We start from the raw sequence: 14,585 nt of genomic DNA, 5'->3' as shown, positions 1-14,585 counted from the left end.
TAAATTAAATTTCAATTGTCATATATTTAAGTGTGCAACTATCTCCTAAAGCACTATTACATCCGTCTTTGAAGATAGAAGAATCAACATGTCAATACAAGACATAAGGATTTCAAGACCGAAGTTTTGATCAACAGTTATGGGTTGGGTTTGGATACCATGGTGATTCTTTTGTAGTGTTTGTATAAGAAAAAACACAACACCATGGTATTTTTTCTCTAAGGGACTGTTTGGTTCGCTATTATAAGGGGTGGAAAACTCAGAAAACCCCTCCACGTCAGATTTTTAGCCCTCCACATCAGCGTTTTTGTTTCCGTCCATTTCTTTGTGCCGCTTTGGTTCGCTCGAATGGAAGAGGGAAAACTCTGCTGAAATCGCCGCCAACTAAGATTTTTTTCCCTCTCCGATTTCCTTCCCCAACCAAGTGAAATTTGATAAAAACTCTGCCACGTCAGATTTTTTTTCTTTCTCTGCTTTGTTTACAAAAGTTTTCCTTTTTTTTCTATGCGAACCAAACACAAGAAAAATAAATACATTGGTTTCCCACCATTTTTTATGTGCGAACCAAAGCAAAACAATATATTTCTTGGAAAAGTTTGGAAAACTCAAAACTTATGTTTCTTTACATGGAATTTCATTTCTCTATATCAAGGAAACGAACCAAACAGCCCCTAAAAGCATTTTCAAAACACAATGTTGAGTTCATTTTGTCAAAACTACTTTGACACTTTTCATGCATGTATTATAATATTATTTTATATTATTATATAACATATTATATAAAATAGTTTATCTAATATACTAAAAGCCTTCATAATTTAGTATTAATTATATTATAAATATAGTATCATACATTATGCTTATTATATTATATTGCTTAATTAATACAAAATTATTATATTTATATTATAAAAGTTAATACATTACATTAACTAATATTTATATTTAATAGTATAATACAATTTCATATAATATAATCTAACATAATATGTATTATCATACATTTTATAACAATGTGATACAATTTCTTAAAATATAATAAATGAAATTAATATAATATATTATTATAAGATATTAATTAATAAATGAAATTATTATCTTTACTTTTCTTACTCATATTTTTTTCCTGGTTAGAATTTGATATGCAAACATTACGTTTTATAGATGTTTATGAACTGATACGTTTACTTGGTGGTTAGATCGATGTTGAATCTAACAATATTTATTTAGATCAATAAATATTCTACTGGTATTGCCCATGGTTTTGAAGCGCTCATGGCTTTGAAATCTAACTGGTTTTGTTTTTTGTAGTTGACTCAACTACTCAGTCTCCATTAAGTACATGTTTGGTATTTTCAGGTTTGATGCGATTTTCCATGTCATACACATATTTATGACTAATCAGGTTGTTTATTGGTTTTTTACAGGTTTCATATGAAATTTTCGCTAAATTCAGGTACGTATTTCATAAAATTATGAATAATCAGGTTATTACATGTTTCGATTGATTTTTTTTCATGTCAAACAGGCTTTGTGTGATTTTTTTCATGTCAAACATGTACATTCCATATCAAATCAGGTACGTAATTCATAACAATTAATCATGTTATTACAGATTTCTTATGATTTTTTATGTCAAACAGATATTTATAGTGAATTCAGTATTTAATACTTTTTCATGTTACATTCGCACTTTTATTTTACTAAGATTAACTCTCATAATGATCAAAAATAAATTTATTTTTAGTGAATGGTAAACTTATCATGATGTCCGTATATACTTTTTTCTTACACACTTCAATATCAACTAAACACAAGAAAAGTAAAAAATGTCTAACTAACAAAAGTTTCTCCTTTTTTTATACCAACTAAACACAAGAAAATGGTGTACATTGTTTTCCCATCATGTTTTATGTGTGAACCAAACCTAAACAATATATTTCTTGGAAAAGTTTAAAAAACCCGAAACTTGAGTTTCTTTACATGGAATTGTATTTCCCAATATATGGGAAACGAACCAAACAAACCCTTAATGTCAAAATTTCCATGAAAATTTATTGCACGGTGCCAAATTACACTTACCTAAAGTTGCTTCTTTTTACCGTAGTGATAAAATTCGGAAAAGTAGAGCTTTGCTACAGAGACCCAAAATATAGGATCAATAGGGAGGACATGTGAGATGTCTCTCTCCTATTGCATAATGACCTGACCATCATTAATAATAACCAGCTCATTATGCAATAGGAGGAGTTCATATTTTGAGTCATTGGGAAATTTTTCTATAAATATTCTTCCGTACAGAGCCCATTTTCAATTTAGACCTGAAAAATAGAATCACTCGGTCAACGGAAATCCAGAACATACCTTAAATCATTCCCACTAAAATGCAATAAAATGGATATCCAAAACCCAACTAAAAAGCTTAATTTTGACATTGAACTAAGAGCATCTCCAAGGGATCCCTTGGATGTCCCTTAATCTAGGGGGAACTTTAAGGGAGGGGTTGGTTCTTTTCGGACTCGAACTCAGAAGTGGAGTTACTGCCAAATCAGGAATCCGACTTACTGCCAAATCAGGTCAATGAGTCAAGTCTGGATAAATCAATCACAGAACCGAATCACGGATAGAACCAAAAACAGAAAACGACGGAACAACGCCTAAGGGGGCTCGGCTTAAGCCGAGCCACCCATAGGTGGCTCGGCCAAAGGTCCCTTAATCTAGGGGGAACTTTAAGGGAGGGGTTGGTTCTTCTCCAATGGTTCCCCCTTAAAAGTCCCATACCCCTTAATTAATTATATTTAGTTTTTTTATTTTATAGATTAGGATTTAATTAAATATGTGGTTTATTTATAAATGAATAAATAATTAAATATTAATAACTAAAAATGATTAATTAATTAATTTAAATTAAGAAATTACCTTATATAATCATTAAATTAATTATTCATATTAAAATTTAACAGATAATTAATTTAGAACAAAATATTAATCAAATTGAATTAACTATATATTAACTTATTTATATTATTTTAAATTAACTATACATTAACTAAATTTAATTAACTATAAATTAATTCTAAAAACATATTGTGATCCTCCCAACTACCCTAGAAATCAATAAAACATGCCCGTAACAAATCTTATAACACTTGGTTAACGGCGCCTTCCCCGTAATAAAACATGCCCGTAACAAATCTTATAACACGGTTGCAAGTGCACCACCATGTTAGGCAGAGCCTCCCATAATTAAAACCTACTTAAGCACCTTCCCCGGCAACGGCGCCAAAAACTTGATGCGGCATAAACATGTAAAATTAATTCTAAAAACATATATATTAATATAAAATTATAAGGGGAAGGTTAAGGGACTTTAACCTTCCCTTCCCCTTAATTTGGTGAGGAAGTTAAGGGACATGGGGTGAGAGCATCTCCAAGGGGCCGGAAAAATCCGGCCCCTTAGCTAAATTTGGGGATTTTTAAGGGGAATGGGTTCCAAGGGGCCGGAAAAATCCTCCTTCAACCCATGTCCCTTAGCTTCCTCCTCAAATTAAGGGGAAGGTTAAAGTCCCTTAACCTTTTTTTATTAATATATTTTATTTTAGATTTAATTTATAGTTATTAATTTTAGTTAATGTATAGTTAGTTTAAAATAATATAATTAAGTAATGTATAGTTAATTTAATTTAATTAATATTTTTTAAAATGTACCCCTTATATAATTTTTATTATAATTTTTTATTAATATTTTTTATTAAGTATAGGTTGTTTGTTAAATTAATATAAAAATAATATGAATTTAAATTTAAAATAATATTTAACTTTTAACACAATTAAGAAATTAAAATCTAACTACAAAATAAATTACAAAAATCTAAACTACAAAATAAAATTATAAGAATTAATTTCAAGAAAATAAATCTATTCTATAAGCATGAAATAAATCTAAGGCAAGAGGGTTCTAGCCTCTTGGCTATAATTTAAATTAATTAATTAATTATATTTAGTTATTAATATTTAATTATTTATTCATTTATAAATAAACCACATATTTAATTAAATCATAATCTGTAAAATTAAAAAACTAAACATAATTAATTAAGGGGTAGGAGACTTTTAAGGGGAAACCATTGGAGGAGAACCAACCCCTTCCTCAAAGTTTCTCCTAAATTAAGGGACATCTAAGGGATCCCTTGGAGATGCTCTGAAGGGTTTTTTTTCCGATCCCTTGGACCACATCTCCCTTAAATCTCCCTTAATTTAGCTAAGGGGCCGGATTTTTCCGGCCCCTTGGAGATGCTCTAAAGCTCTTCAGCTTGTAAACTTTTAAAATTTTCCAAAAAGAACCTGGTAGTCTTTAAGGGCATCTCCAACCCAGCCCCATTTTGGTGCAAACAGTGCTTTTTGTTGCACTGTTCCTTCTCCAATCCAGCCTCATTTTCTGCTTCATTTTGGTGCAAATGAACAGTGCTGTACCAAATATGACGTCGCACTGTTCATCCGCCCCATTACTGTTCACTTTTTTAATTTTTTTTTAAATATTTGTTTTTACCTCTCAATTAATATAAAAATAGATAAAAGGGAATAAAGTGAGAATATACTAAGAATATTTTTTTTTTGGTGTAAAAAATAGTGCAATGGGTTGGAGATGTATTACTGTTTGATGTGACTTTTGCACCATTTTGATGCAAAATTTGCACCATTTTGGTGCAATGGGTTGGAGATGGTCTAAGGGATGAGAGAACTACCAATTCAAAAGAATAACATTTTAGAGGACTTCATCACAGTCTGTTGGGGTTAGCTCACAAATATTGAAGAAAAACCCGAAGATTTTTAAGCTAGCAGCAGTAATTCAACTGAGAACAGCAATCACAAAGAATCAAAATCCAGAAATCTGAGAAATCTACTCAAGGACTAGTTGAGTTTTTATTTTGAGCTGTATGAACTTCAAACTGAATCCAGATTTTGCGCCTTAACCCGTTAGTCAGTAGTAATTGTTTATCTTCTGAATTAAAATGGAAGGGAAGAAAAACCCTAAATAATACAGAGAAAGGTATATTCAAAAGAAGAAATTGTTTCCCCTTTGCCCCCTTACCTCACATTTCCATACTCCGCCTACACCCATTTTTCTCAACCCCTTCCCATTTCCAGCCCCTCAACAATCATCTAGCGCTGCAGACCCCCCAGTCGGGTGCTCCGACCTCCGGTGAGCGAGAGCAGGCGTCACCGCCGTTATCAACTCCCCCATTCTCCCCACCAGCCCCCCCCGCCGTTATCAACTCCCCCATTCTCCCCACCAACTGCTCGAACGACGGTCGCCTCCTTGGATCGCTTCACCGCCCAAATGAAAAACAGTAAAAACCATTTCGTTGGAAAATTGGTAAAACCCCCAACTTAAATTTTTTTTAAAATTTTTTTTCTACCTGTCCCAGCAATCGCAGATGATGGAGGAGACTCGAGGGTCCATGTTTGGAGGTAAGTCTAGCCTCCGGTCCATGATCCCGACGACCCCAATTACCTTCCAAAGATAGAAAAAGAGAGTAAAGCTTACAAATCCCATGTCTGAAAACAAACAGCAAACAGCAAAATAACTGACCTGGAGAGGGCTGAGCTGGCTCCAGGGGACGGATTCGGTCATGAGCTCCCACAAAACGACGCCGAAGCTGAACACGTCTGACCTGAAAAAGACCCATCTCTGGTAAGCCTACTTTATTTTTTTCATTTTATAAAAAATTTTCCATTGTAGACTCAAACCAACTTTTAATTATCAAAATCGACCCATTTTTTTTAATTACTAAAATTGACCTACTTTATGCCACGTAAGCTTAATCTCATTTTTTAATTAGCTGGGATTGTCAATCCCGACTGTTTAGAAGGTTGTTAAACCCCAATTAGAAGCTTTAAACTCAAATTTTAATACCCTAAATAGTCGGGTTGTCAACCTCGACTAATTAGGAAATGTGATTAAACTTACGTGACATAAAATTGGTCGATTTTGATAATTAAAAAAAAAGATCGATTTTGGTAATTAAAAGTTGGTTTGAGTCTACAGTAAAAATTTGTTCTTTATTTTATTTTATTTTGTTTTGTTTTCCGTAGCTTAATATCAGAAAAAAAAGCCCTTAGCTTTGGACGATCATAAGATAACCACCTCCCATTCTCTTCAAAATCAGTAAAATCAACTTAAATTGAGAGGTTATTAGGAAGACCCTTTAACTTTAAGATTCCCTCCCCCAACCCAACCCCCCTACAATTTTCACCGAAAAGACATCCCCTCCACCCTTGGGGAAAAATGAGGTTAGTGCATACCATCTTCAATGGCAAGGCAAAAATTGTCTTTCTCTCTCCTTCCACCTCACTTTATTCTCCCTCCACATCACTTGCCTTTTTCAATTGCCTTTCAATTCCACAACAACTAATTTTTCAAAAAGTTTTTCACTTTATCTTTCCTCCACATCACTCAATCATGATAATTAAGTAAAAAATTAAGTTTTATTTGCTTTGTCCAAATAACACAAACTCAAGCTCTATTAATAGATCTTGAAAAATAATAAATAGTGGTGAAAAAATAAAAAATTAATTTCGAGTAATTATTGATCAAAACAGTCATTTAAAAACAAGGTGAGAATAATTGTAAAAACTTTATGACACGCGGGGCCCAACAAGAAATTTAACACAAAGGCAAAATTTGCCTTCCATTGTCTTTCTCTCTCCAACTTTTTCATTTGCCTTTCAATTTGCCTTGCTATTGGATGTAATAATTTTTGAGTTGCCTTGCCATTGCACTTGGTCTAAAGGGGGGTTTTCTGTTAAAATCTAACAGTTAAGCGAGGTTTTTCGACAACCCCTAAAGTTAAGGGTTTTATTATTATTTTTTTATTTTAAAAGTTATGGGAGGTTATCTGATAATCGTACATAGTTAGGGATTACTTTTTTTGACATTTATGCCTTTTTATAGCATTTTTGTAAATTTTATTTGGTTTAGTTTAATTTAGTTTCTTACTTTCTTTACTAAGAAATTAAAGGATGTGAGAAGTAAAAGTTAGGGGTGGTTGCTGTATCATATATCCATTATTATAGTTAGGGGTGGTTGCTGTATCATATATCCATTATTATTCGTTCAACTTATGTGGGAGCATTTAAGAAAAATCAAATAATATTAGTATTTAGAATAATCAAATATGATCGTCTCTATATATTCGATTCATTTGCTTATCAAACGTTTGTTTAAAGACTTAAATCATTTGTAACATGTGTTATTACACACGCTATGTTATGTTTTGCCATTTCCTACACTTGGTGGTTCAACTGGTTCTATATTAATATTGGGGAAAAATTGTGTCAAGTCCTCAAAAGTAAAACATTCATGTGCTGCAACCCCTCCACTTTTTCCCCATGTGGTTCAGCCCTAAGAAATGTCATATTATGTGCTGCAGTCATTTTTCATGTAATTATCATGCTAACTAAGCACAAAGAGAGAGAGAAACAAACATAAAAGCCCAAAATACCCTCATTTCCTCCTCCCTCTTCGTTTTCTCCAGATCTATCATGTTAAGTCCAATTTGATTCATGTTGTCTAATTTAATTTCTTTTAAGTCTAATTTAAATCATGTTAAGTCTAATTCAACTTGTTTTAGGTTTAAAAATAAGTTAAATTAGAGTTAACATGAATCATGTTAAGTCTAATTTAACATGTTTTCAGTCTAATTTTATGTTAAGTCTAATTTGATTCATATTACGTCCAGTTTGATTCATGTTAAGTCTAATTTAATTTCTTTTAAGTCTAATTTCAATCGTGTTATGTCTAATTCAATTTATTTTAAGTCTAAAAATAAGTTGGATTAGACTTAACATGAATCATGTTAAGTCTATTTTAACTTATTTTAAGTCTAATTTCATGTTAGGTCCAATCTTACTTCATGTTAAGGCCAATTTGATTCATGTTAAATCTAATTTAATTCCTTTTAAGTCTAATTTTAATTCAGTTTAGTGTTAAGTCTAGTTTAGTTCATGTTAAGTCCAGTTTGATTCGTGTTAAATCCAGTTTGATTCGTGTTAAATCCAGTAGTTCATGCTAAGTCCAGTTTGGTTCGTGTTAAGTTTAGTTTAAATCTTTTTAAGTCTAATTTAAATTATTTTAATTCTAATTTAAATCATTTTAAGTCTAGTTTAAATTAGACTTAACATAAAATTAGACTTAAAATAAAATAAAATAGACTTAACATGGATTATATGTTAAGTCCAATTCGGTTCATGTTAAGTCCAATGTAATTCATGTTAAGTCCAATACGGTTCATGTTAAGTTCAATTCGGGTCATGTTAAGTCCAATTTGATTCATGTTAAGTCCAATTCGGTTCATCTTAAGTTCAATTTAATTCCTTTTAAGTCTAAGTTATATCATGTTATATCTAATTCAACTTATTTTAAGTCTAAAAACAAGTTGAATTAGACTTAATATGAATCATGTTAAGTCTATTTCAACTTATTTTAAGTCTAATTTTAATCATGTTAAATTCTTTTTTAAGTCTAATTTAAATCATGTTAACTCTAATTTAACTTTTTTTAAGTCTAATTTCAGGTTAAGTCCAATTAAATTAGACTTAAAACAAGTTGAATTAGACATAACATGATTTAAATTAGACTTAAAAAGAATTAAATTAGACTTAACATGAATTAAATTGGACTTAACATGAAATTGATCTTAAAATAAGTTGAATTAGACTTAACATGAATTAAATTAGACTTAAAACAAGTTGAATTAGACATAACATGATTTAAATTAGACTTAAAAGGAATCAAATTAGACTTAATATGAATTAAATTAAACCTAACATGAAATTAGACTTTCATGTTAAATCTAATTCAACTTGCTTTTAAACTTAACATAAAAGAATAGAGGAGATAAGAGCATTTTAGGATTTTTTTTTTATTTTTTATTCTCTCTCTATGTTTAGTGGGCAGATAATAATTGCTAAAGAATGGCTGTAGAACATAGATCTTCAATTTAAGAGCTAAAACACATGGGAAAAAGTCAAAGGGCCTGCAACACATGAAGTTTTTGATTTTAGGGTCTTGACACAATTTTCCCTTAACATTGAGAAACTGTAGAATTCAAAATGACATTTTAAATAAATACCAAATTATACAGATTTATAGATCATAACTATAACTATAAAGAGACAATTTTCAATTTAAAGAAATCAAATTCATGCGAAACAAAACTTACTTCTCGTTAGACCAGTCGCCTCTAAGGACCTCGGGCGCCATCCACTGAGGCTGTATACATAAACCCAATATAGGCATATAGAACTTACGGTTGTACTATATTTTTGTCGAGAAATCATAGTTCCAGAATTCATAAACAGTATCAAAATCACCCTTGCTAACACTGTTCATGTACAATGTTGACATGGTATTTTCAGAATTCACAAACAGTGATATATGTTTTATCTTTGTCCAGTTTTTATTTTAGAGCTGAACGATAGAAAAGGTTTCCTGTAGTAAACCCCAACAGGTTCAAGATAAATGCATTCTCAGATATGATTCACTAATACATATTCTTAAGATGTGTCTTTAGTAGTTAGATAGACAGATGCAATAATAAAAGTTGTAACTGATCGAAGTTGCAAAGGAGAAGGGTTTACATTTGCTCGTCTCACTGTAGTTGTCGATGTAGCTTCTTCTGAAATCTTTCTTAGAAAGTTTATTACCTTTATCGATCGTTTATTAGCATGGCTGTCAAGTAGTGTCTATGTGCAATGAAACCTTATGTACGTAATAACGACTATAACAACTTTGCAAGTCGATGTGTTTGAATGTACCCCTTCATGAGTTGTTGCAAATTGGATTTATATAGCACAGTTCATAGCTTTAAGAAGAGGTGAATACAAGAAGAACATGCTTAAGGGGTTAGGAATAATTTAATAAACCTGTAAACCTAGTCATTTGGGACTCGCTAGAGAATGATTTTTAGATATATACCAACATTAAACTCCCTTAATCCCTATGCTAACCGATGATGAGTTTTTAGAAGGCGAGGAACACATACAATCTATGTTCAACTCCTAAATTTTTAAGGAATTTGCATTATGATCCTCTAAAATGTGATGTAGAAGCCCCTTACAGTTCCTTTTCCAGATGTTGTTGTCAATACAGTTGAGATCTTTAAACACGACAGCCCAAAGTCTCCAACCTGTACAACGTCAGCTTCTCCTTATGTACAGAAAGGCTGTCGCTAGTGCAAAAGATTAAACGCTAAGTTCACATACCTTTACAGTCCAATTTTTGTCAACTAGTAGATTTGATGATTTTAGGTCCCTATGTACGATTGGTGGATTTCTCCGATGCAAGTAGTTCATACCTCTAGCCTGCAACAACATAATTCTCTTCTAATAATGTTCGGAAAAAATGATATAATTTCAAACAAAAAAGCTGAGATGTTTACTGAAGAGACCTACAACATCAAGCGCCATCCTTAACCGGCGTTTCATGTCCAACTTCTGATTGTTCTTGTGCAATGTTTTGAATAGACTTCCCCTGTTTGATGAGAATGAGATGATAAGATGAAATCAAAATAATTTTTTTAGGATTATGCTGATCTTTTATTACCTGGGTAAAAATTCTGTTACAATGGCATGCCGTTCACGTGAGTATACTGCTCCCATGAACAATAATACATTTGGATGTCTCAGTCTTTTCATTATAGCAATCTGCAATAAGCATCCAAATTATCGAATATCAAGCTACAATGTCCTTTAACATTGAGGTTTTATCTAGTTAAATACCTCCTTTTTGTATTCCAAGAGAAGCCCCTCTTGATAATCATTTCCTGTGTAGACTTTAATTGCGACATCCTGATAAACAAGAAACCAAAAGTTTATCATTTTATCCACTCTCTGTTGGTGCCTCAAGTGAGTCTTCAAAGCTAAAGGAATATTTGATTCAAAATATCATACCGATCCATTCCAAACTCCACGGTATACAACTGCATATGAACCTGAAGAAAGTAGAACATGATAATTAATCAGTTTGTCTTTCGGCTTTCATATTATCTAGTAGCTTGAGAACTTCATATAAAAACCAAGTGATTGAAATTTGGGGGTTATTTTTTTAAAAGGGCATTTTGGTCATTTCATTATTAACAGGTAACAATAGCAGTGGGGTCTGGAGGAAAAAAATTCGAGTTCAAAGGGGTTGAGTGAGACACCACAAAGACCCCCCCCCCCCCCGGGGGGGCAAGACTCAAATTTAGTTAACAAGTTGAGATCTATTACCTTGACCCACTTCCTCTCCTACACGAAGGTCCTCCCACCGAATGTCACATTTAGTGATCAAGTTGAGATCTTTTTTCCCAACCAGTGAAATACCTGTTTGACTACTACCATCAGTTTCTACTGTATTTGACGAGCAATTTGCTAAGTTTCTCGATGCACGTTCCGCTTTGTTCTTCCCATTTTTTCGGAAACCTACAATAGGCAACGAATCCTTTCATTACATATGGAACTTGCAATTTCTCCCAACAATTCACAGTCGCATTCCTCCTGCTTACTGCAGTTGTTCTTCTTTATGTTAGACAACCTAGTTTTAGTTCGAGAATTGCCTCTTTCAGAACAGTGTATGCATTCGTTATAATTTCTTTTCATCTCATCCTTAGCTATATCTTTCGGTATAGTAAGGGAGTTTGGTGCACAGTATTGCTCTGCATGTCCAGGAACCTACACAAACAAAAACATGTAAGAAAGAGTCATCAATTAAAGTAGCATGAGGCTGAAAATAGGAACATGTCCAGGAACCTACACAAACAAAAACATGTACGAAAGAATCATCAATTAAAGTAGCATGAGGCTGAAATTAGGAACATGTCATCTATCACAACAGAATTATATAATTGAATTTTTCTAGAAGAGTAAGAATGTGGCATTCGAGATATATTTGGTTGGAATGAACTCATGATAAGATTCTGGTAGGTATTGTTGGCTTTTTAAGGTGGAGAAGATGGGTTATGAAAGTACTTTGCCTCATTAGCCATTAAGCCCTTCTCTCTTGTTTCTCTGTTTGGATTTTGATTGTGAATTATAGATAAAACTAGTCTCTAAAAATAGGTTTTCACTCATATACACACATATAAGCTCTATAGGACAGTTATAAGAGCAAAAAAATTAGTACACAGTATACACACACATTGAGGATGATGTTGTCCATCGAATCAATTCGGAATGGTTAAAATGAAAAAGTGCTTCTGGAGTCTTTTGTTATCTTAGAATACCTATGAGATCTAAGAGAAAATTCTATGGAACAGTTATAAGGCCAACAATGTTTGATGGAGCAGAATGTTGGACAATTAAAAAACAACATACACAAAAAATGAGCATAGAAGAAACGAGAATGTTAGGATGCTCTCGTGGGTGTATACTGAAAGTTGGGATACGAAACAAACGCATTCGAAGGAAATCAGAGGTTGCTTCTATAGAGGATTCATGTAACCTACCCCAAAAATTTTGGAATAAAGACTTTGTTTTAATTGTTGTTGCCGTTGTTGTTGTAAGCACACATATACAAGTTTGGACAGCGGCACCTTCTTAGGAGATAGGCTGACTAATATTGCTTTGTTATTCCACATTTTAGTGATGTATTCCAAACGACGAGCTCTATCCACTAGTTCAAATCTTGTTTTTAACTGTTATATTTGGTAAAATCAAGTAACATCCATTCTGAGTATATTTAGTTTTGTTGGCATCCACTTTCTGAAGTGATGAAAATTATTAGTGAAGCCAAGAATTTTACTTTATGTTCAACATGAAGAAACTCATATAATCCATGTCTAACATGAATACTGTAGGGACGACTCTGCTTGTTCCAAACAAGCATGAAAAGTAACAAATACTAGTGATAATATTATTATTTCTATGATTGTATTGTTTGAGTAAAAAAAATTTAAATTTGAAACCTACATGTTGAGTGTGATTGTACAAGGCCAAAACACATACTTGTTTAGCTTCACAATAGTTTTCCTTTGACATATGACTCCGATTTCTGCAGGAACCCGTGCAATCACCTTGAGGAATTGGTGGTGGTGAATCTTCCTTCTACGGTAAGAGGTAAAACATAGTTCAAATATGTATAGTAAAAAATAAGTTGTACTGATAAATAATTTCCTATAAAACTTACATAGATTTTTATAGTTTTGCAAAATGATTAACTCTCAATTTTCTATAGGGTAGCAATTTACAGGTTATATTGAAAAATATCTGAACTTATTATAGATTCTGTACAAGTCAATAAATGAAAGTAAGTAGATAAACAAGCGATGTCAACAAAGAATTGTGTGGGAAATGTAGAATGAGTCTAAAAAGTGCATGGTAGGTATGCTAAATTTAACATATGTATCCAAGTAGAGGGTGAGTACTCAAATTATGCTGCCACTGAGCCTCAGAACTGTCTTTTAGCCTTTGTTCATGCTAATCATTTCTTCTCAAGATCTCCAAATACTTACAAACAGCATTCTTATGTATTTTAACTTACACTTTACATGCTTCACTAGCAAAAGGAAGTGTCAGCATACATACGAGGTACATCCAAGAGGTGAACACAGCTTGGTAATGTGTAATGAAATACTGAATTGAATTGTCAATAGTTCAATACCCTCTCCCGAAAGAATAAATCTAGTTCTCATCTATTCTCAGATATGTTACATAAAATGAAAGCATAAGTAACTTTTGAGATATATCATCTTTGCACAAATAGTCCATGGATCGCTGTTTACTGTACTCTTAAACTTCAATGTAATATGAGATAAGAAATATATTTTAACTTTGGTATGTAAATTGTCTGCGATAGTACATAGCACATGCAAAAATCACATGTTCGGAGAAACAAATATACTTGTTTAATTGAACTTCATACCAAGATATTTATTGAATTATTTTGAACGCCTTTATCTGATTCAGTGAATTTGGGGGTATCTCTTCCGGGATGCAACTTAGAGAAGACTTTCGCAGCCTGTCATTCTCAGAAAAAGCATCAGATTACTAGAAAAATAGAAAAGGCAAAAAAGAGTCTAATAAATCTGCTATAGAAATATAAATGTTTTAAATTCTAAAACAAATAGTACTTATCTGCCAGAACAACAATAAGATCAATCAGTCCTGGGAAACATTACATACAATTTTAGACTGTTGATTAAATTTTGCTAGGATCTCCTCGTACTTATATGTCTTTTCCTCTATGGCCTTCAATCCAGATTGCAATTTGAAGATTGTGCTTGATGCCTGGAAATGAATCCAAAGGCTTTGCTTAACCATGGTCAGTCGAAAGATAAAGGTAAATTTTCTAACGCAACTCCTAAACAAAAGTGTTGGCAGCTTACCGACATTATCCTTGGCTTCTCTGATTGTAAATTTTCTGTCTCTAAACCAAATCCACATCTTTCCCAAGAGTTTTTAATCTCATCATTACTATATGCATGAATACGAGGTAAAAACTTCGAAGCCTGTTCAGCTGAAAATATCATCTGATGTGCTTGAAAACTCCCTACGGTTTGCATGATTTGACAAAAAAATCCCCTTAAGGTTTTAAAAATGAAACTTTA

At 32.4% G+C, this 14,585-nt stretch overlaps 2 protein-coding genes and 1 long non-coding RNA gene across 13 annotated transcripts in view; 1 reads left to right on the top strand and 2 right to left on the bottom strand.

Moving 5' to 3' along the window:
* LOC109839294 (protein IQ-DOMAIN 14-like) overlaps positions 1-2,435 on the bottom strand; it is a 7,826-nt gene extending 5,391 nt beyond the window's left edge. Inside the window, exon 1 of the mRNA XM_020407723.1 lies at positions 2,365-2,435. Coding sequence (XP_020263312.1) covers positions 2,365-2,435 — 71 coding nt within the window. The remainder of the gene's footprint in view (positions 1-2,364) is intronic.
* The window catches only part of LOC109838551 (probable serine/threonine-protein kinase DDB_G0267514), a 13,731-nt gene continuing 4,045 nt past the window's right edge, over positions 4,900-14,585 (bottom strand). For 2 of the 9 annotated variants that reach the window (XM_020406982.1, XM_020406983.1), the window contains exons 4-20: positions 14,364-14,486; positions 14,161-14,265; positions 13,901-13,996; positions 12,985-13,083; positions 11,547-11,712; positions 11,272-11,463; positions 10,954-10,994; positions 10,783-10,851; positions 10,607-10,707; positions 10,456-10,534; positions 10,267-10,365; positions 10,122-10,190; positions 9,225-9,274; positions 5,594-5,675; positions 5,421-5,515; positions 5,295-5,328; positions 4,900-5,254 (exon numbers count right to left, since the gene is read on the bottom strand). In XM_020406982.1, coding sequence (XP_020262571.1) covers positions 5,153-5,254; positions 5,295-5,328; positions 5,421-5,515; positions 5,594-5,675; positions 9,225-9,274; positions 10,122-10,190; positions 10,267-10,365; positions 10,456-10,534; positions 10,607-10,707; positions 10,783-10,851; positions 10,954-10,994; positions 11,272-11,463; positions 11,547-11,712; positions 12,985-13,083; positions 13,901-13,996; positions 14,161-14,265; positions 14,364-14,486 — 1,602 coding nt within the window. In that variant the 3' untranslated portion in view covers positions 4,900-5,152. Of the gene's footprint in view, positions 5,255-5,294; positions 5,329-5,420; positions 5,516-5,593; positions 5,693-9,224; positions 9,275-10,121; positions 10,191-10,266; positions 10,366-10,455; positions 10,535-10,606; positions 10,708-10,782; positions 10,852-10,953; positions 10,995-11,271; positions 11,464-11,546; positions 11,713-12,984; positions 13,084-13,900; positions 13,997-14,160; positions 14,266-14,363; positions 14,487-14,585 lie in introns of those variants that run through there. The other 7 variants (XM_020406984.1, XM_020406985.1, XM_020406986.1 and 4 more) reach the window with 7 other exon arrangements.
* Positions 5,264-14,585, top strand: part of LOC109838553 — a 12,394-nt gene continuing 3,072 nt past the window's right edge. The window contains exons 1-5 of one of the 3 annotated variants that reach the window (XR_002246587.1): positions 5,264-5,351; positions 5,430-5,472; positions 5,574-5,695; positions 13,037-13,088; positions 14,238-14,317. This is a non-coding gene — a long non-coding RNA (uncharacterized LOC109838553). Of the gene's footprint in view, positions 5,352-5,429; positions 5,473-5,573; positions 5,696-13,036; positions 13,096-14,237; positions 14,319-14,585 lie in introns of those variants that run through there. The other 2 variants (XR_002246588.1, XR_002246586.1) reach the window with 2 other exon arrangements.

This window comes from Asparagus officinalis, chromosome 4 (assembly GCF_001876935.1).
Source record: "Asparagus officinalis chromosome 4, Aspof.V1, whole genome shotgun sequence".
NCBI classification, from domain to species: Eukaryota; Viridiplantae; Streptophyta; class Magnoliopsida; order Asparagales; family Asparagaceae; genus Asparagus; species Asparagus officinalis.
Note: the sequence above shows the minus strand (reverse complement) of the source record. Positions and strands in the feature narration are given on the sequence as shown.